This window comes from Mytilus galloprovincialis, chromosome 2 (genome assembly GCF_965363235.1).
Source record: "Mytilus galloprovincialis chromosome 2, xbMytGall1.hap1.1, whole genome shotgun sequence".
In the NCBI taxonomy this organism is placed as follows: Eukaryota; Metazoa; Mollusca; class Bivalvia; order Mytilida; family Mytilidae; genus Mytilus; species Mytilus galloprovincialis.
The window spans coordinates 54,936,530-54,958,981 of record NC_134839.1 but is presented as its reverse complement, the minus strand read 5'-3'; the positions used below and the strand labels follow the sequence as shown (position 1 = coordinate 54,958,981).

The following is a 22,452-nucleotide window of genomic DNA, read 5'->3' as shown; positions in this document are numbered from 1 at the left end:
ACGGAGATATACACTAAATTGAAAAGGAAGGTCAAAATATGAGGTAGACCTAAATGTATATGTGCATCATGTATTGCAAGTTGTATGGGATAAATGCAACATAGTCAGCAAACTTAGACTTATTTTGTAAGAGGACATCATCTATAGAGCGGAACCAAATTTTGTCAAAAGAAACTGAAAATCTGCCAAAAGTCAAAAACCTCTCATATAAGAAGAAGTCTGGTGAAAATAAACCTTTGAAAAATACGTATACACACATTCAAAGAAATTTTAAAACTTTCTCCGTTTAGTAATTAGAATCAAACAGCAACTGTCGAAAATTGAAAGTATAAAAAATGCATGTTCAATTTATTCTTTTCAAGATTCCAGTTAATTAACAAAAGGAGGAATTTCCTGAATAGTTGCCCTCATCATTTATTATCTCATATTTGTTACTTGGCATTAACCCGGCTCGGTAATTTCTCACAAACATTGACCAAAACAATAAAGGAGTAGGTTCAGTAAGACTCCTTTTTGGCCCCAAAATATAGCAGTTTTACAAAATTGTTAAAATGTAAACTTTTAGTTATTTATTGGAAAATAGAATGTATCTCCTACATAAATATGGGCTGTTTTTTTACAATACAATGCACATATATCGGGAATTAGCATCATTAAGTCATGCTAATTTACTGAAATCTTCACAATTAAAGTATTTTAGTTAAATTTTCGATTGTTTCCGTCTTAAATGAAAGTGGCCGCATTTGTGTTCATTCTTAACATGAAATGTAAGTTGTATTTGTTGATAATACATAACATATACGACGGTTGAGGATGAACACAGATGCGGCCACTTTCATTTTTGACAAAAACCATCTGAAAAGTGACATTTTTTGGCATATTTGATAGATTTTTCATATTATAGCCTGAATCGGAGCATTTTTAATGACTAAATCAGTTAAAATCTTTCAATTAAACTAATTGAATCAACTAAAATAGACACTTAAGTGTTTTAAATGTGTCCAAAATCTTTAGTCAGATGAACCTGAAATTTGAAGCCAAAATCGGCTCTTACCGGACCTACTCCTTTCGGTGTTTATTTGTTGAAGAAGATATGTAGAAAAGAAGTCAAAATACGAAGACGAAAACAGTGGCAAAATCAACTATGATTTCGTCAACTAGGTTGAAACTATCAGTTCTTCATAGATCAAAAGATGTGATGAATATGCAAATGAAATTCAATTTACAATATCTTCACTAGGACCCGCGGAGCTGAATCCAAGACATGCACACCTTCTTTTTATCAACAACTACAAATTCCCTCCTCAGCCTATCCGTACTTTTGAAGTTGTTGCTTTTGTACAGTTGTTGATGAACCAAAAATAGTCCTCTCGCTACCTTGATGCAGGCCTTTGTATACTAGTGTTGCTTCTCATTTTTGAGGAATACCAATGAGCAACAAAAGTACACATTAGTCACCTGATACTCTTTTTTATGTGTGAATGAAAACAAAACAAAACGATCAAAGTGCTGATACTCATCATTTATTTTGAATAACGTTTACCCGAGTAAACTTGGTGATAAGAACTAGAAGCACAACTATGGTCTTTCCACAAGTACAAGTTAATGTCTCGAATTCTCTTACAATGTCGCAGTTTACTGAAAGTAAAAACATACAATATTAATTTCATATCCTAAAGACAAGTATAATATATTTGTAACACACTCACATAATCAAACAAAATTGTATTAAACTCTTAGAAATCAATCAAGATTTTTGTCACAGAAAGAGTTATTTATTTGAAATGTAGAAAAAAAGAGTCCATAATCGTTTGTATTTGATTATTCATATTACAACTTGGGGTGTTCCTTTATATTCTAAGAGACATCATACCTGCCAACTTTTCAAAATGCCAATGGGGGTTTTACGTGAAAGATGGTTCTTATAGTCCTACAAAACCTTCAAGAGGGCCTTCAAATATATTCTAATGTGGTTTTTTTAGTTTCTTCGTGCTTTAACAAGCTCATAGCCATTGTTAAATTAATTGTTTTCTTTAAAATAGTGGACAAAATTGCTCTTACAAAATTGCCACTTGGGAGCCTCCATTGGGAAAACCCCCGCAAATAGTGACAGTTGGCGGGTATGAGACATATGAACGGGAAATATTATACATTTTATACAATTTATATTCATTTGTTCACCAAAACTGAAAATGACATGAATCAAGCATTTAGGTCAAAAGGTTTTTAGTTTTCGAAAATTTCGGTTTTAATGCTCTTGATGCGTCTTCGCATTTTATTTGTTCTTCCAACTGTGTTGATTCGAACGCCACTGACCAGTCCTATGTAGACGAAACGAATTGCTGGCATACCAAATTATAAGACTGGTATCTTTGGTGAGTGTTTGTAATATTTTTGAAGATAAAGCCCGGAACCTGTTTTAAAATATAAAACAACGATAGGGGAAAGAAGACAGTGTTCCTTGTTTAAGATTTACAAATAAATATTTTTATTGCTCTTTAATTTTAGCTTCATTTTTTTTGTTTTTAATTGATGTTTGCAATACCACTGTCACTAGGAAAGCAGACATCCGCATAACTCAAGTTCATGCAGGTTTGTTGGTCAATCTTTAGTTTTGTAGTGTTTCGCAGACATATTTGTCTTATCCTTTTTTCTTTTTTCCATGGTGCACTTCTCACCGAACTTAGTGGTGTGGTTGTTTCTTTAATACCTTCTTCCCTTTTTAAATTGATTACTTGTCGATTGCTAACATCAAACGACCTTTACATTAAAATAATATATTACCACAATGTCAGTAGATTAAATAAAATATCCATTTGTCGGAAATTGGAGGAAATACATTTCGACTTGATTCTAAAAACTTTTACACATTGATGTCAACCAAATATATTGACGATAAAGATTTACTTACTTAGATCTGCGTGGAATTTTGAATATGTTCTTTTGTATATACTCAATACCAAAGTTTGTACACCATATTTTCGATAATGAAGTGGCTCTTTTAATAGAGTTCAACTGAGCTGGAAATAGATTTTAAAATCATATTCATAAATGGTTAAAAAAAAGTTCGTTTTACAAGTTTGTATACAGTTGTGAAAATGCTGCACAGTTTAAATCGATTGTAACAACAACAAAACAATATTTGACACTTGTGAAAAAAATATTATTTGCAAAATATTATCTTGTTCTGAAGAATTTTTTATTGATTTGATTTTAAGTGTCAAGGCAATCGGAAAATAAAAAACACCTGTAAAATAGATAATATAAATATAAATATCATTTATCCTAATTTTCTGCTTTTGGTAAAATTTCTATGAGTCAAATTTACCTTTTGTGAAAGCAAAGAGACGGTCATGTGATTCGTACCAATATCTGTCGCCAACCTTTAAACGATGATACTGTATACCCAATATACAAGCAAAGGTTGGACCAACGCTTCCACGTCTTCCCTTCTCTAAAAGTGCACCGACAATCAAATCAACATCGTTTACTGACCTATATCAAAGTAAAGTATAATATCAAATCAACATTGTTTACTGACCTATATTAAAGTAAAGTATAATATCAAATCAACATCGTTTACTGACCTATATTAAAGTAAAGTAAAGTCAAATCAACATCGTTTACTGACCTATATCAAAGTAAAGTATAATATCAAATCTACATCGTTTACTAACCTATATTAAAGTAAAGTAAAGTAAAATCAACATCGTTTACTGACCTATATCAAAGTAAAGTATAATATCAAATCAACATTGTTTACTGACCTATATTAAAGTAAAGTATAATATCAAATCAACATCGTTTACTGACCTATATTAAAGTAAAGTAAAGTCAAATCAACATCGTTTACTGACCTATTTCAAAGTAAAGTATAGTATCAAATCAACATCGTTTACTGACCTATATTAAAGTAAGTTATTTCATATCGGTTGAGAATAAGATTCTCTTATTGGATAAAAAGGGGTCACATGACATTCATTATTCTTCAGTAATAAATTCCATCGGTCATTAACAGAAAAAAAAACGAACCAGAAAACCGGTTGTTAACGAATTTTACATGATAATGACCGGTGGGCGTGGTTTCTGTCTGATAATGACCGTTGGAGCGTGGTTTCCGTCTGATAATGACCGTTTGGGCGTGTTTTCTGTGTTAATGACCGGTGGGGCGTGGTTTCTCTGTTTAGAGAGATGCACCTTTTATAAAACATGTTCTTATTTTTAATATTATATTTACGTTGTTGAATTTTTATTATATGTTTTCGTTAATTATAAAATTAAAGATAACTTGATTAAGTATTTATATACTGAAAAATTGCACTAAAATGAATGGCAGTATTACTGCGACTGGTCTTCACTCTTGACCATAGAAATCGTACAACTACTCGAGTTCGCTGTAGGCATTTTGAATTTATGAGAATTTTCCAAAACATGATTTCTCAATGAAATAAACATAAAAGTTCTTGAAAAACTGGTCATTATCGTGATGCATGGACTGCCCGTAGGACAGTGGTATTGACTGCGACAGCGATAATGACCTCGCCTTCGGCTCAGTCATTATCACTATATTAAGCCAATACCACTGTCCTGTGGGCAGTCCATATATCACAATAATGACCAGTTTTTCAAGAATTATTATATGAGTAAAGTATAATATCATTTCAAAATATTATAAAAAAAGATACCCCCAAAACAAAATAAATCAATATGTTGCTTTGACTGCACACCCGAATATAATAAATATCAGCTGCTATGCGTGCATATGACTGTAAAGGAAATAGTAGTATACCGCTGTTCGAAACTTACAAATCGATTGACAAAAAAACAAATCCGAGTTACAATATCGAATAAAACCTCAAGTGGAAACTGAAAATAAGGTATCAGTTTCTGCATGCAAAGACATCATTAAAAGACAAAAATGGTTTACAAACATAAGAACTATATATTTTTTATCATACAATGTGGCGACATACATTCTAATCCCGGTATACCAACATGCCCTTGCACACTACAATTTGCGCTATTTAAATAGAGAAAGCTGTAATAAATAACCAGCCAGCATTTAAGTATGATGAGTGCAAACAGTGGACTTGCATTAACATGTTAAATAGGATCGACAGATTATTAAAGCAAAGAAAACATTGTTCTAGAAACATGTATATTTGAGCCTGAACTGTCGATTCACCAACATGAGTTTATCTTTTTTCTAACTTGAGTTCGTTATCAAATTCTTACTCTGAGGATGACACGCAAGATACAAATGAGACAACAAAATGTATCACCGAAACAACAACGCATTTTGTAATTTGAAGATCTAATGTGATTTATTCTTCTAAGGGTAATGATTCTTGAACATACACAGCGAGTTACCTTAATCGTTAAGGTAATTGACAGTGATATCCGCGTACATTGTTGTATACATAAATAAAAAAATAACCTTTTGTTAAATTAGAATCCTGGTTATCAAATTTGCACATCATGAAAATGTCAAATATGAATATTTTCATTAAACTGATATTAGCTAGAGTTTTGAAGAAAGAAATAATCATACTTATATACACTTGAAAGTCTAGATCCAAAATAACCGAACTCATGAAAATATCTAAATTTTCTGAGCCCACAATAGTTCCTCCACTCATTGTATGCAGGAAGTCCTTCTTCACGTCCTCGCTGTATATTTCTTGCAAATAGATCTGAACCTGGTGGATTTCTGTTCGAGAATAGTTTATTACGAACTGCGTCTACAAAGAAACTAATAAAAAAAAATGAGTGATTAAGAATATACGAATTCAAGTTAAAATTCAAATGTTGATTTTATAACAAGAATTTGTTTATTCTGTACTATGTTGTGTTTTTTTTTCTGGTAGAGCTTAAGTAGATATAAAGTTATCGGGGAATTTGATTCATTCATCAAAATTCGGAGCATCACAACTCTAACTGAGAACGAACATTCAGGAAACGCTCTTAAAGAAGGTATTTACTAATGCTAACGGTCCGTATAAAAGTATTGAAAACTAAAATGCCTACCTTAGTTTAAGTGAGCGTATAACCTGACACGAAAAGAATCGTTCCTTAATCTTAACCTACTCGATAAAACTGGCATGGGGAAAATTAAATTAAATCATCTTAAGTTGAGTAATATCGTTGTTTACTCAAAAAATAATTCATTTCATTGCTAAATTTCAATGACACCTTATTTACTTCCAATTCACGTATTCTTATGAGGCATTCGTGTGTATTAAGAAACAAATGCATTTTCTTTAGTATTATTCAATATTAGTATTTGAAAGTCCCGAATGATCCCATGAATAATAAGTATATACTACCACTGTACTTACGTATCAACTTTTTGTGATTGTTTTGTAGCAATCCATCTAGTAAGATCTTTGATATTTGATCCATAGTGTTGTTGCATTAGATAAGGATTGAAATAAGTGTCCTCAAGTTTGTGAGTAATCACCGTAGAAAAATCATTCTTTAATTCGGACGCATCTGGCATTATTTGAGAATGACCATAACGAGCAGCCGCCCCACTAAAGCTGCTAAAAATCGACGCATCGACTCGATCATTGTATACATTATTATAACCCCATCTCCTAGAGTACAAGCGAAATTTTCTCATGGTATGTTTGTCTAGAACAGCTGGTAAGAAATGGTTGTAGACGATGTGTTGCAGTTGAGCTATGATGATTCTGCGAGTTTCCTCGAAAACTTTTTCGTTGCTCCAGCATGAGTTTAGCTTTTTGAGTCGTGTAGATAATCGGTTATGCTCCCTGACATATAGCAAATGGTTAAGACTAAGATATGGTACCACAACACTTCTGCTGTCACCTAGAAGATATAAAAAGTAATAAATTCTGCAATCAACCTATTTTATAAATTTAGTTCGACTTAAATTGATTAAATAGTATTGTTATCATTTTGCAAATTTGGAATTTCTAATAAAGATTTCTTAAATTGATAAGATTTAAGACTTTTAATGCTTGCAAACGCGTGATATTGTTATTTGGGCTTCATTGTGTCGATACATGTTTAACGAATCAAATGGCAGAAATTAATGTATAAATAATTGATATTTTAAAAGTAAATTAGTATATTAATAAACTCTGTATGTAGACTGAAATGTTTTATCAAGGATTCGCTTCTCGTGATGAAAATGTTTGGTTTCAATAGGAGCTTTGTTTCCCACCAACTACTCAATATGTTTCATCTATTCAACATTAAAGGCAGATTGTTTGTAGATAGTCTTTAAAAATTAATTTTTAAGTTCATTAAAAATATCAGGATTATTGAAAGACTCTGGTATGAAATACATTTACGCAAATCGGGTCTATTTCATTGTAATAAACATGATGAAAAAGAAACAGGTAACTGTCGATAAATAAAGAAAAAAATAACACTTACCGGCAAACGGACAGCGGACATTAGGTGTGTCTTTAAGACAACCTCCTCCAGCGATTGATGGCAAAATGTTTCCACGATCTACCTTCATTAAGACTGTTGAAAGGGAAGAGAAGGAGTTTTAAAATTTGTATTCTACATATCTATCTGTAAGATCCTCATTCATCGAATATTAAAAAATAAACATTGTGAACAGCACAGAAAAACATAAACAGCATAACATTTGTTTTCGTAAAGATACCTACATCATTTATGAAACGGAAATGTTCTGTTTTCTTTGAAAGATAATGATATAGATAGTATGTATACTAAAGAAAGACGCCTCATACATCTATCGGTACGTTAGTGTTGTTTCATCAAATGTTTGATAACTATTTTATGTAGAAATTCGGAGCAACGAACTCTACCAAAAAATGATACGTTAAATCAGATGCTCCTGAAAGGGTAAGCAGTACCTGCTCCATCTATGACGCCCGTCTTGTAGTTTAAGTAAGTAGAAATCCGGTAATTAGTCGCTTAGCCTCTGGGAATGTCGCAATAGAGAAATTTTCCCAACGGATAAATAGAAGGTAAGTAAAATACACTGCGTACAGTTAAAAAAAAAACTTTTTGGTATAATCGTTTGCTTTTAAACATTTAAAAAAAATGATATCAATGGCTGGCCATAGTGATTATCACCTCATCACCTTTTATTGATATATACGTAAATTACTTACAACTGTTTGGTACCCTTACTGCTACTGCTACACCCTTCCTACTGCCATACAAAAAAGAAGCATCAATGTATGACGTTATCAAGTTCACTTGTTCCCTGTAAGCTGCAAAATGATTTTTCAATATATTTAGAATAACAATAAAGTAAATGATCTTGTTAATGTTGTTTTCATTATCTTTGTTAATGTTAAAATCCTTATAAATTTCATTTAGATATCCTAATAATGATTAAGGCCAATATTAGTTTAATTTTACCCTGTAGATAGATTAAAAGAAGAAGATTTTTTAAAAGATTTACAAAAATTACCAATTTATTGCAGAAAATAAGTTTAAAGAAAAAAGTCCCATAATATCAAGTGCTAATTGACCATGTTCACTTATTTGTAGATCTTTCTTTGTTTGCTATTTTTGCTAAAAAATTAAATCTTTTCTTCCGCTCCAAAATTTATTTCACACAAGGCCTGGATAATGGTGAAAATGCCTGTAAATGTTTTTACGGAACACTCTTCAATATAAATTTGGGCAGGGGTTCCCCTAACCCCGACTAACCCGACATTTCTAAGGGCATTCACCCAATATAAGTATGCTGAAAGAAAAGATACAATAATGGTTTATAGAAAAAGTAACACTGAATAATTCTGAAAATGGAACATATCAAGAAGAAATAATTAGCACCCTTGAATTAATTCCCGAACCTGAAAAAATTAAATGATCCCATTGTAGTCTTTCTGTAGTTAATACTAAAGACCCCTTATTATTATTTAGATTTGTTTTCAAGTTGTGACCATTTTGTTTTTTTGTTTACATTTTCCCTCAATATTTCCATAGTGCATCACTATGTTCTATTTGTACCAATGGGGACTATGTTGGTTGTCGGGCTGGTTCATCGGATACATTTTCAATATATATTCTCTAATAGTAATTGTCGCTAAGTTTTATTCCATTTTGGTTAAGTAGATTAAAAGAAGAATTTTGAAAAAGATTTTAAGGAGTCAATTGACAGATTTTGTCATGTTAACCTGATTAAAATTTTAATCCTATTAGTTTTGCCCTTAATACTTTAGTTTCAGAGATATTAGCCAAGCGCTGCATTTAACCTCTTTGTTCAATTTTTAGCCCTGGAGACCATTTCGTTAGATGGAAACAGTCATCGGATACATTTTGCTACTAGATACCCCAAGGACAACATCATACATACGTGGTGAGTGTTGGTTCTTTGGAGCGGCTTTTGATCTCACAAAGTTTTTACAGCTTGGTGGAAAACTTGAATCCCCCGCAGGAATGTTAAAAGGAAAACAAACATCAATACTGAAACAAAATTATTATTGTATGTAGTGTGAACATATGTTATGAACAATGCGAAATAATTAAACATAAATGATACATCAACACAGTAAAATAACAAAAGATTGGTTCGATTTTGCTTTTCTATTAGATATTTTTTTCTGAAATCGATTATATAAAATATTCACAATTGTAAGCATGCATATATTATTTACATTTTACATTTAATAATAGAAGATAATATATTATAAAAGTAACATCTTACTTGCCAAAATGTGGATCCTTGTTATTGCAGCAGTTAACAGCTATAAAAAGATCAGCCTAGATAGTCATGCAATAAGTTAACATAGTTATCCCAGTAATATCGATAATTTCCCCAATAAGTTTACATAGTTATCCCAGTAATATCGATAATTTCCCCCATAAGTTTACATAGTTATACCAGTAATATCGATAATTTTCCCCATAAGTTTACATAGTTATCCCAGTAATATCGATAATTTCCCCCATAAGTTTACATAGTTATCCCAGTAATATCGATAATTTCCCCCATAAGTTAACATAGTTATCCCAGTAATATCGATAATTTCCCCCATATTCATATTCCTATCATGTTCAGGTTCATTTTATAAATCAAACAAAAATGATGATATATTTGTAAATATGAACTGCATTGAGCTGGCTGTCCATAGTGGAAAATGGTATTTATAATACATGTCCACATTCTTACAAGAAATATATGTAAAAACTCAAGATTAAGCAATTTTAAAGAGTAAAACAGAATGATTTTTTCCTAAACATACAAGAAACTGCTTTTCATTCATATTGTGATTCCACGGAAGTAAGAAAACAATGCAATGAAATTGTCATCCATACTCCATATGAAAAAAAAATTCTTAAACTAGCGAATATGGAATTATTTTTCATATGAAAATCTATAATTCAGAGTTAATAAACATAAAGCCTGACTTAGTTATGTAAGTGATTAATCTCGTAGTAATTATTTTCAAATGTATGAAGTATAAAATAGCATTTTGTGTGTGGGGAAACTGCACATGTATGTTTTTTTTATTATAAAAAGTTCAATTTTGAATAATGTACAAGAAAACAAAACCAACAAAATAATGCATCTAAGTGTCATGCAGATACAAAAAAAAATCAATCAAAAATTACCAGCCGCTGGAGCCGTTTCAATGTAATCATGCGCTATTAGTTGACCGAAACACATGACCTCTCCAGTTCTCCATCGGTCATACTGATTCCTTGGTCCTAAAGCCGAATCTGATACCAAATTGCTGACAGTTCTGGGGTTTGGTAGTTTGTTCGGGTAACCTCTAGGAAGACTTTTTCCTGTCAAAAGTACAAAATGGTATCACATATATATTGAATTGAACCGGGTATGAACACATAGTAAACAAGAACGAGACATATAGTTTACCGATTTTCAAATGTTATGAATCGATTAAGAAGAAAAATTAAAAACAACACAGACAAACAGAGGGAACAGCATGAGCGAGACCTGGTGCTTCGACAGGGAAAGCATATCTTGCTATGCATTTACCACCTGCAATGTGATTTCGCACGCAGTAACACTCAGAAATGGAACACAATCCATTAAAAAACAGATTGCCTGAAAATTCTGCTATTTAAACATGACGCTAATACATTGAGACATTGCAATTTTGTATCAGAAAGGATTGGAGGGTAACATAAATATTTAACAATTTTGTAAGGTTTATTAATTTATTGAAAATGCCTGTATTAACATTTCAAAATATGACATTTAAAAGAACTATGTGTTGTGCTCGTCATCCGTTTTAAGACTTTGTAGTAAACAAATATGATTAACAATCCACGTGGTTCTTGTAGTTACAATATACCATGACCATTTTGATGCTCCATTTGCCAATTTCGAAAATGAATTTCCAGTCAGAAATGACTTGAAATGATACACATACAACTATTGTCATTCATTTTATAATAAGTGTAACAAAATAAGCTAAAATTGAGAACGGAAATGGGGAATGTGCTAAAGAGACAACAACCCGACCATAGAGCAGACAACAGCAGAAACATACATAATGTATGCACATTTATAATGAAAAAACATGTTAAACTAGAAAAAATAAATCTTATACTTTTCCTTTTTTTTTTTGAAAACCCGGGAATTATAGTCAAAACCGGAAATTTATTTTAACTTTGAATAATTATTAAAAAACGTACTGGACTTTATATCCTCAAATATATGTTCAACATATACCGACTGAAATTAAGCATCAGGGATTGTTTCATATAGGTATATTTCAATGTTCTTTGTTATATTTTAACTGGCATTTAAGCTCTTACCGTCTTCGTATGCCACCATTGGATGTCCACGATGGTCAGTCAATCTTCTCAGAGTGATATCACATTTCCCCCAAGTGGGATTTTTCAAGTTATTACATGACCCATCAATTGTCCTATATCTGGCATTTTTCGGACAAGCTAAATATAGAATATTAACATTTATTTATAGAAAAGTTTTTTGTTTGTTAGTTTGACGCTACTTTCAGCACGTTTATAAAGTCGGCCGTTTTAATTTTGTTTTGAATGAAGCCGGAGGACCCATAGAAAACAACCGACCTTACAAAATACATAACACTGAGTTTCCAATACAATGAAATAAGACATACAGGTTAAGACATTAGTGCTTTCATTCAATTATAGAACTGAACTGGAACAATTGGCTAATAATCATATTATCTTATTCACTTCTTAAAATAAATTATTGAAATAAACTGCACTACTTTAGCTATTCGTGTACAAAAAATAGATACTAGATTAGATATTATCAGTAATTTCTACATTTTCTTTTTCCTCCTACGACCTAATATTTTTCAGACCATTAACGGGACCTTATACACTAGAAAACCCATTAAACAACGTCACGTGTTGATTTATCAATGACATGGATGTGACTACGTTCATACAACAAACCACAATTTTCACTGTCTTCCAAAATAACGTGATATTTTGTGTTCACTTTTTTTTATGCTACAATATGCCAAATATTTTTTTTACTACGTAATAGAAATTTCACAAATAAAAACCTGAAAAACTAATCTCTGATACATATGTTGAAAAAATGGTTCTATGGTCATCACTAACTATTTTGATATCTGCGTCACTGATGAGTCTTATGTGTGACGAAACACGCGTCTGGCGTATTAAATAATAAGCCTGGTACCGTTGATAACTATCAACAGTATGGTTTGTACAAGGTTTCTTTAAACAAGGTTACAAGTTACAATAAGTTATACACGTACTATATTATATATTATACATGTTAACAATAAGTTATACACGTACTATATTATATATTATACATGTTAACAACATAAACCTAGACACCAATCAATCATGCGAATGTACCTGAACTTGAAACGATTGACACGAGTGTGATATATGACTCATGCATGATTAATGATGTACGCATGAGCTATGATGCACGCAAGATCTTTGATGCACGCAAGATCTATGATGCACGCAAGATCTATGACTCATGCATCTTTAATGATGCACGCATGATCTATGATCTCTACATTTTGAGAAAACTTGATCATTCTATTTTGAGTAAATGTGTTTTTCTACGTACCTCCACGTCGGTGCACCTTGACGTTTGAAACCATATATCAGCTCGTCTTAGCGTATATATACAATTTCGCCATTATGTCTTTCTAGCCAACTTTGACAATTATTAATCTGATATCTTATATAAGTTTTTTCGGTGTTGACATGAATATCAATTATGTGGTAATTTTTAAAATTTTTTGTTTACAAAACTTTGATTTTTTCGAAAAACTAAGGGTTTTCTTATCCCAGGAATAGATAACCTTAGCCGTATTTGGCACAACGTTTTGGAATTTTGGATCCTCAATGGTCTTCAACTTTGTACTTGTTTGGCTTTATAACTATTTTGATATGAGCGTCACTGATGAGTCTTATGTAGACGAAACGCGCGTCTGGCGTACTAGATTATAATCCTTGTACCTTTGATAACTCTTTAGCAAAGAAAACTATAACACTTTGAATTTGAAAAATCTTGTATTTTGTGTGAATATATTGTACTGCTGTTTAATAATATGTATGAGTTATAACATTATCTTTATGTCATTTTAAAGTACGGTTTTCAATTCAAGAAAATAACATTTACGTAAGAAACTATTGATTAATTGTACTGTAGCTTGTATTCACATTGTTTTTATCTTGACATGGATTGATTAATTGCTAAAATAATTTAAAAACAAAACATCTGTTGATAATAATAGTACTATTCTTTTGTTCTTTGATTCTATGAATATTTTCAATTTTTATTTTCATAAATTTATTATTTTCATATTTCAACATGATACAACACAAATCAGTGAATTAATCAACTAGCTATATGTAGTTAATTTTACAAAAACTTAGTGGACTTGAAGCTAAAGATATCAAAGGAATATTCAAACTCAAAGTAGAAAATAACAACTGACAACATTATGTCCAACAAATAAAAAGACTCTGTATATATAAATAAAGGCAACAGTAGTATACCGCTGTTCAAAACTCATAAATCTATGGACAAAAAACAAAATCGGGGAACAAACTAAAACTGATGGAAACGACACAACATTAAAATGTAACACACACAGCAACGGACTAAGCATTAGACAAAATCCGATGAGAATAACCAATATAACATCAAAACCAAATACATGAATTTGGGATAGAAAAGTATATAAAAGATGTATTAGAAGGATTTCCCAGAATAATGTCCTATTCGATATCTATGGAGGGCTTGCTCATTATTGAAGGTCGTACGTTGGCCTATAGTTGTTAATGTCTGTGTCATTTTGGTCTCTTGTGGACAGTTGTCTCATTGGCAATCATACCACATCTTCTTTTTTTTATAAGCAGACAAACAACGGTACACTATCCAGTTGAACAAGAATTATTTCCAATTTACCGAAAATAATTTCAATTTTCATGCAGTAGATAATACATTTATAGCATTTGTCTTGTCTTGTTGAATACTTTCATTAAAGATAAAATGCTTTCAAAATGTATATAAGATATCATAACCAAATCACCGAACTACATAGTAAATTTAAAATATGAGAAATTCATGAAAACTGGCAAAACCAAATGGTCCATCATATTATAAAACGGAACGACCGGAAAAACAACTGTCTATTCTTCTCTTTGAACAGGCATTTTTGAAGGAAAAATTGCGGTTAAAAATAAGTTTTATACGTTTTTTTTTAGAATAGTGTGATCAAGCAAAACAAACACAAAAGAGAAACGGATTATATATAAAAAGATATTGAAACATACGACGTCTTGCCAAAAAAAAACGATAAAAACACAAACAATAAAATATACAAAACACAAGACAGCAAGAAACCCCAATATCCCGATTATTAGTTACAGAAATAATACAATACGAGACTACACAACTTTTAAGATATATTAAAGGAAAATACAGATAAAACACAACGTTAGCACCTATCATCTATAACTCAAGGTCACCCTGTATTATCTGATAAGTTAGCACCGGAATTAACAATGTCTTATTACTTTTCTGTTTTTACTTTTTGAGGGAAAAAGATACCGGACATTACTTCACAAAATCCTGGCTCACTAACTTTTTGCCCAAACATCGATCAGTATATGCGGTTTTAAGTTTTAAATTTCTATTTGCTGTTGCATATTGAAACAAATGTTTGAAGAAAATTGATATATCGACGAATTCTATTCATCAATTCAATTGAATTAAAACAAATAATTTTTTGGAAACATCTTACATTCGTAACTCGCATTAAGTTATCTTAGGTGAATACAAAAGACATATTCTAGTACATTTGTTCATTTTCTCCGAGTAGAATGTGGAATCGCTATTCCATTCGAAATGGGAAAACATTTAAATGCTCATTATCTTCGTATTCTATTTGGTCTTTTACACGTATTCAAACGTCACTGGTGAGTCCTTTGTAGATGAAACCGCATTTGTCGAACAAAATATTAAGTCAGACATCTTTGATTAGTTTATTTATGTTTGTCAAAGAATTATGTTATTATCCTTTTTTTCTAAATAAACGGATCAGCCAAAAAAAAAGTATCAAAAACTTATAGAAAACAGACAAATTTCATTACCTATTGGCGATAGTGCAGTTGCTATGAAAATCTGAAATGAAAAAAAAAATAATAACTAGCAGAAATTTTGCAATGATAATTGTTAAGAACTGTTTCCCTTTGCAAGTGTATATAAAATGTGTCACCTCAAAACGTTTTACTATTTTTATGTGAAATTCCATATGTGTTCATTACACAAGCCATGCAAATTCTAGTATAAAAATTTGGAACTGAAATTACGAGTATCGTAAGTGAAATCTTAAGTCATTTTCACAAAGGCGGTCGTAAGATTATTTTTTATCTTAAAAGTATTCCTAAGTTTTTATCTTAAGTAAAAACTTACGACTACTCGTAAGATAAACAATTGCATAGCAACCTTGTTTCACTTTAGTTTCACATGCGCAATGACGCCTTCCGACTATCACTTACAGTCACCCCTTTGCTAATATTCTCAAATTACAATGTTGTCATAACCTACGAAAAAGAAAAAAAATATATATATATTATATTTTACACGCTGCATCAATATGTAGTACACCATCGGCAAATTCCGGTGAACGAAATATACAATGAGTGGGTAAATTGGAAACGATATTATAAATGTGTTATTCAGAATATAACTGTTGCAGAAATTACGCCCTGCAACTTGCAATATTTTGTCAACCGAGGATATATTTGCTTGGACGGATTGAACATCTATGTGACTGTATGTGATTAACAATTTGTACACGGGATATTGCAAGTAGTGTACTCATCACTGAGAATTGCGAGAGCTAAAGCGAATGGAAACATTGATTTAAACGGATGAATCATATATATATCTGCGCTGTGAATAAACATGTATCACGATGGGACACTGGACAAAATGCATATACTTTCAAAAAAAATAGAATTGTATTGATTTAGCATGAATGTTGATAAAACAACTATACATACTAAAACATTAAATTGAAAATGGAAATTGGGAATGTTTGAAAGAGACAACAACTCGACCATAGAACAGACAACAGCAGAAGTTCACCAATAGGTTTTCAATGCAGCGAGAACTTAAGTAAATTAAGATTTTTAAGACTTCAATGCTTAAAATTCAGTATATCATGAGTTAAGCTTAAAAGATTGTGGCTTTACAAAACATTTAATTAGTTAAACGAGAAGACCACCCGCGGGACGGATTCATATATGTAAAACTGAAATAAAAAAAATAAAATAAATTGATAAAAACTACCCAACAGAACCACGACATTACAATCTCATGACTAGGAAAATTTATCGACATGCATGCAGTATAATGAAAGCCATCATTGCTTAAAAACAAGCACCTGAGATCACCCGTTTTTTTTTTGGGGGGAATGGGGTGTTGCTTATGATTAGTTTTTTAAGTTTATGTTGGGGTAAGTGGAGAGCTGTGTGTCTTGTTTTGTTTTCTAACTTTGAGCTTAATTGACCCCTTGGTATCTTTCGCCTTTTTTAAATCTGTTCCTATGATGAAACAGTATATATATATATATAGTTCGTTCTATAATAATATTTATTAAAAAAAAAAACTTTAGTCAGTGGAGGCTTTGTTAAATTTTCGATGACAATATTCCCAGATTTATTAGTTTAGGTTTTCTATGTTTTTTTTTAAATGTTGTCGATTATTATTGTGATTTTCACTCGTCATCAACATGTCTGACCCTTTTTTTGACAAGTTATTCTGCAGCCCTTAGCAAGGACATTGGACGTACATATAATGTACCTTGTACTAGTTGTATATGGAAATTAATGTCAGATATGCAGAATACCAAGTGTTTTCATGAAACCCATCATGTCTTTTAATTGTAAACAAACATTTAAGCAGCAATGTACTACCTTTTAAAACATGACCGAAACAGTTACATTGAAATAATAAATTATATGTTCGGCTTTGAAAGCAACTGCTACATTTCTAAGTCGGATAAGCATGCACTGTTGTTGTTCTAATTAATAAAGCCCGAACATGAAATCATTTATATGCAGATGTGCAGTTGAAATGGATTGAATAAAGGTAAGTCGAAAAACAGGTCATCGGACAATTCCCCTTTATCAGAGTACCCCCATATCTCATCCCAAATGTGGCCATTGCTGAAACTGTGTGTACAATAATCAGACTGACAAATCTTAGGCTTTGGAAAAAATGTTTATTGATTTTTAACGTTCTAAAAAATCTGTACAACCTTGAGTCTTGCTTTTGTATAAGTGTTCGGAATTGGCGTAACATAATTTGCAATTTTCACTCCATAGCGGACGTGATAGAGAGCACCAAATTTGCACATTTAACTACAAAACATGATCTCTTCTTAAAGCTCTTCTGTTTATAATATTGAAAATAACTAAGGCAGCCATTTTAATTTCTTAGATTTCTTTTTAAGATTTCTCTTAAGTTTAAAATATATACTTAAGAGTGGGTAATAACACTCTTGAAGTTACGATAGTTTTTACTCATAAGACTTACTTAAGATTTTTTTTATGAAAAGCCTAACAATCTTAAGATTACTCTTTATAGTAAAATTTATCTTAAGATTTTTTGTGAAAAGTGCTACTGGTTGATGAATTAATAAGACATTGTCAGTCTTTCAGTCAGTCTCCATACTATCCAAAAATGATAAGTTCATGACTGTCCTAACAATAGACCACTTTCGAGTTCATCCGTCACCGGAAAAAACTCGTGAATTATACGCGCTTTTATGACGTCATTTACCAGATAGAGGGGATCGCCTGTATCCCTGCACTATTAAAGTTCATCAAGCGTCTTAGTGATCGCTATTGTGCAGTATTAACTAGAAATAATGTTTGTTTTGTAAGTACTTAATCACAAGTCTGAGCAGTAGTGCTTATAATGTCGTCGATATTTCTAAAAACAAATTATAAGACTGTACATGACTCAAAATCGTATTTGTATATCTGTTGAACAACTAGTTTCTATTTTAATAAAATGGAAACAAAAAAACAGCTAAACGTGAAAAATATGAATGGTGAAACCCAATATGTTTATCAAGGTCTAAAATTGTTTGCAAAACGGGATAGTTAAACGATGTAAATATGTAAATTCATGCAATTGTTTCACGGTTACTGGTAAGGGTAACATTGTAATACTCACCAATGAAGAAACGATTATGGTAATAAACACAGTCTTCGCCATTTTACCTAAAATATCAAAAAATAAATTTAAAGTTTATCTTAATTTTACATAGCAAATCACATTCATCTTGTTCTAAAGGACATCATATATTCCAAAATTCGCCCTTGTATTCACTGACGAAGATCTACTTTTTTCCGATATTTTTTTTCTTGTACATGTATAAAATGAATTCAGGAAAAAATTATGACGACAATAGGGGGTAATTCCACCAATATTTACAACTAACATTTTCAATAGGTTTTAACGTTCAGAAGTCAAGGGTGAATTTCAGTTTATTGTTGTAGATAAACTCATCATAAATACCAGGATTAAATTTGGTATCTACTCCAGACGCACTCCTCAGTGACGCCCGAATCCAAAAAAGAATAAAAAGGCCAAATAAAGTTCGAAGTTGAAGAGCATTGTGGACCAAAATTTCTAAAATTTTTGCCAAATCCAGTTGAAGTAATATATTCCTGAGGTAGAAAAGCTTTAGTATTTCAAAAAAACAAAAGTTGTGTAAACAGTAAATTTCTAAATATGACCATATAAATAAGAATTCATGTCAGTAGTGCTGACTACTGCAGGTGAGGTTTGAATTGTTCACAATTGGAAACAATTTATTTCGATGAGGTCAATTTTCAAACTTAAACATAACAAAACATAAAATCAATCTTTTGAAACTTGACATACGGTATGAACAAAATTGACCGACTGCTGACCTCTAATTGCCTGTTTTTGTTCTAAATGTTGTAAATAAGCAAAAGTTTTTCAAACTTTATGTTAATTCCTACAATTTTTTTAAAAATAAAAATTCATAAAATTAGTTTTTATAAAGAGTAACATTATTGTAACTAGAGCACCTAACACTAATTGATTAACCATACGACAATGTTAAAACGAGTAAACACAGATTTATCTGACGAGCCTAGTTATTTTGATGTCATTTGTAAGGTATGAGATGCAATTTTTCTTTCAATTAAACTATTATCAAAGACTGCATTCGTTTCTTTGAAATTCCATTCAATGACTGGACTAGTGTTTCTACTTCATGCTTGATTGTATTATGTAGAATGTGAACGGGTACGGGTTTTGTTCATTATTGAAGGCAGTAGAACGACCTTTAGTTGCTAACATCTTCGTCTTTTAGGTGGTTGTCTCATTTGAAATCATACCGCACCTCCTTACTTTATGAAAAATTATAAAGTGTACCGGTACAATTAACCAAACATTTGATCAACTTAATTTCCCAAAATACTTTTTTAAATAAAGTTTTGTTGTATTTTGTTTTTTTGTGGTTTCGTTAAAATATTGAAATGAATATTAAAAGTATTGTAGAGAAGTAAATATGATAGAATACGAGTTTAATATCCAGGAAAAAATACAGTTATTTCAATTTTTACAAATTCCTGTACCTTACCTATACCATCCGATCTGTTTAATGTTTCTATCTATTCTGGATATGTTGAAATAATTTATAAAACATGACAACTCCCACAAGTACAAGCTTAAATACACTTGTTAAACTAACTAGTTGTGCACAGATGGTTAAAACATTTTACTATAGTAAAATATATCATTATATTTTATTAAAGAAAAAAACCCAACTTTATGTATTTAATGAATTGGAAGAGCTATTTTGGACTCATCTCCATCGAGAAAACTCAAAGCAAATACATCGACCGACAAGTATCAAAATACGTGAAGAGAATAACTCAGATATTGAATAAATATTGACCTGATGTACATACCAAAATAATTTTTTCTGAATGTTTTTTGGCAAATTTTTGATCGGTACTTTTGTGTTTCTGAAGGTTCAAATAGACGGGTGAGTTATTTCAACCTTTCCATATCGATATAGAAAGATTTACTAGAGCTCGTCAGTATTTGCTTGTGTGATTTCATTATAATGATATTGGGTGTTTCACTTCACAGATACTGTGTGTTTCACTTTACAGATATTTCGTGTTGCACTTTAGATATTGCGTGTTTTACTTTACAGATATTGCGTGTTGTTTTACTTTACAGATATTGCGTTTTGCACTTTACAGATATCCTAAGTTAAAAAGTTAGGTTCTGAGTATTCAAAAGACATTTTACAGGGCATCACTGACTAGTCGTCTGGACAGTTTAACCTAGTGTAAAATGGCTCGACGACTAATCAGTGGTGCCCTGTAGTAAATGAATGCACTCTGTCTGTCTGTTCGTCAGATTTATATGTCGTGCTATAAGTCTAATTTCATTAAACTTTAATATTATGCATAATCAGATCGTGAAAATGTAAAGGACAGAAGAGCTTGAAGATAACCCAAAACCGATTTTTTTGTAAGATTTGGCAATTGGTTTTTGCATGATATATCTTCAAAATCTTTAAAAGGGATAAAGTTAACCAAAACTACAATTTTGTACAAATCGATAAAGCGCAGTAGTGTCATTTTGTTTCGAAATAAATCATTTTGGTTACTGACGACTATAAATGCAAAAATTGCCTAAAAAAATCAAAAGAGGTAGGTCAATTTCTCCGTGATAAAAATTTCCATCTGGTTCATTTTTAAAACTTCGTTCAATCTTTGCTTGGATTCATATTACCACAGTCCATGTAAGGTTTCTAACAATAAAATGTCTCAAATATTAATTCTTAAATATCACCAAATTATGAACTTCCAACGATAGCTCAAAATCTCAATGGTAGCACGTTTTGAAAAATTTGATGCACACTGAATAACGCGCGTAGCGGGTTATTTAACAGTGTCCACCTCATTTTTTATGTTATTTTGAATAGACAGAAAAAATATTACAGTCATTTCTTATAATTTAATTCTAAATTCCATTTTAAACCGTAGAAAACCATGAAAAAACGTTAATGACGTCACGGTCACATGACTAAATTATGTCTATGGGCTCATAACAAAATAACGTCACCCAATCAAAAGACGCGTTACATCCAAAATTAAATTATAAAACTTTAACACAATAGTTTACTATATGCTACATTGATATAGGTAATTTTATTACCCTATGAACATATCAAAATCATATATCCTTATTTTATTCATTTTGTTTTACAAAATTCTTACCTGCAGCAAACATGTAAGCATCAAAGACACACAGTATTATAAATCTCTGGTAAATGATTTGTTTCTTGATGGTTGTTGTATATTACTGTTTGACAATCGTTTTGTAAATGCTATTGCAGACTACTGTTTTATACCACATACATGTATGTATCTTTTAAGAGTGTAACAGATGTTCTTTTTCATAAGGGATGCATTCGATCTCCCTCATTATATTGTATTAAAGTTTTGAATTGATATCTAGTAAATATATAACTAGATAACAACTTGCGACGAAAAATTTTAATGAGACATTATTGTGAATTTTAAACCTATTCGCTGTTAATTAAAGTTTATAAAGATTGATAAAAATCTGCATTTAAACACAGCTTGCAGTAGATGTATAATGTGCAGTCAAATAATGGGCAAGAGAAATTATTTTTTTTACCTCTGAATATATTTTTAATAGCATATTATAATATTGAAATAACCTTGGTGTAAAATAAATTCATTGGAAATTGGCCCCTCCTCTTGAACCATGCGGTAATTGTTTGGTTCTGTCATACGATTTTTCACGACTTTGTTAGATCGCATGAAATGGAACAAGAATAGATTAGATAACTAAAGTCAATTGAAATATTTAACAAGAAAAAAAGGAGTGTTCAATGACAAAAGTTTATGTAAGTTAAGCAATTGACCCATTGTTTAACA

The 22,452-nt window shown here is 31.2% G+C and overlaps 1 protein-coding gene across 2 annotated transcripts; it reads right to left on the bottom strand.

Annotated features, from left to right (window-relative positions):
- Nucleotides 1-1,506: 1,506 nt before the first annotated feature.
- Nucleotides 1,507-21,954, bottom strand: LOC143063869 (salivary peroxidase/catechol oxidase-like). Of its 2 annotated transcripts, XM_076236286.1 has the most exons (14): nt 21,766-21,948; nt 18,668-18,714; nt 15,571-15,601; nt 11,746-11,883; nt 10,573-10,749; nt 9,665-9,704; nt 9,314-9,423; nt 8,118-8,219; nt 7,405-7,497; nt 6,339-6,831; nt 5,552-5,752; nt 3,329-3,495; nt 2,912-3,020; nt 1,507-1,638 (listed from the first exon to the last, which is right to left on the bottom strand). In XM_076236286.1, exons 1-14 carry the CDS (start codon nt 21,776-21,778, stop codon nt 1,524-1,526), a joined length of 1,836 nt encoding a protein of 611 aa, XP_076092401.1. In that variant the 5' UTR covers nt 21,779-21,948; the 3' UTR covers nt 1,507-1,523. The 2 variants fall into 2 exon arrangements, with proteins under 2 accessions (XP_076092401.1, XP_076092402.1); XM_076236287.1 differs by lacking the exons at nt 1,507-1,638; nt 2,912-3,020; nt 3,329-3,495 and adding an exon at nt 3,843-3,903 and having other exon boundaries at nt 21,766-21,954.
- Nucleotides 21,955-22,452: the final 498 nt, after the last annotated feature.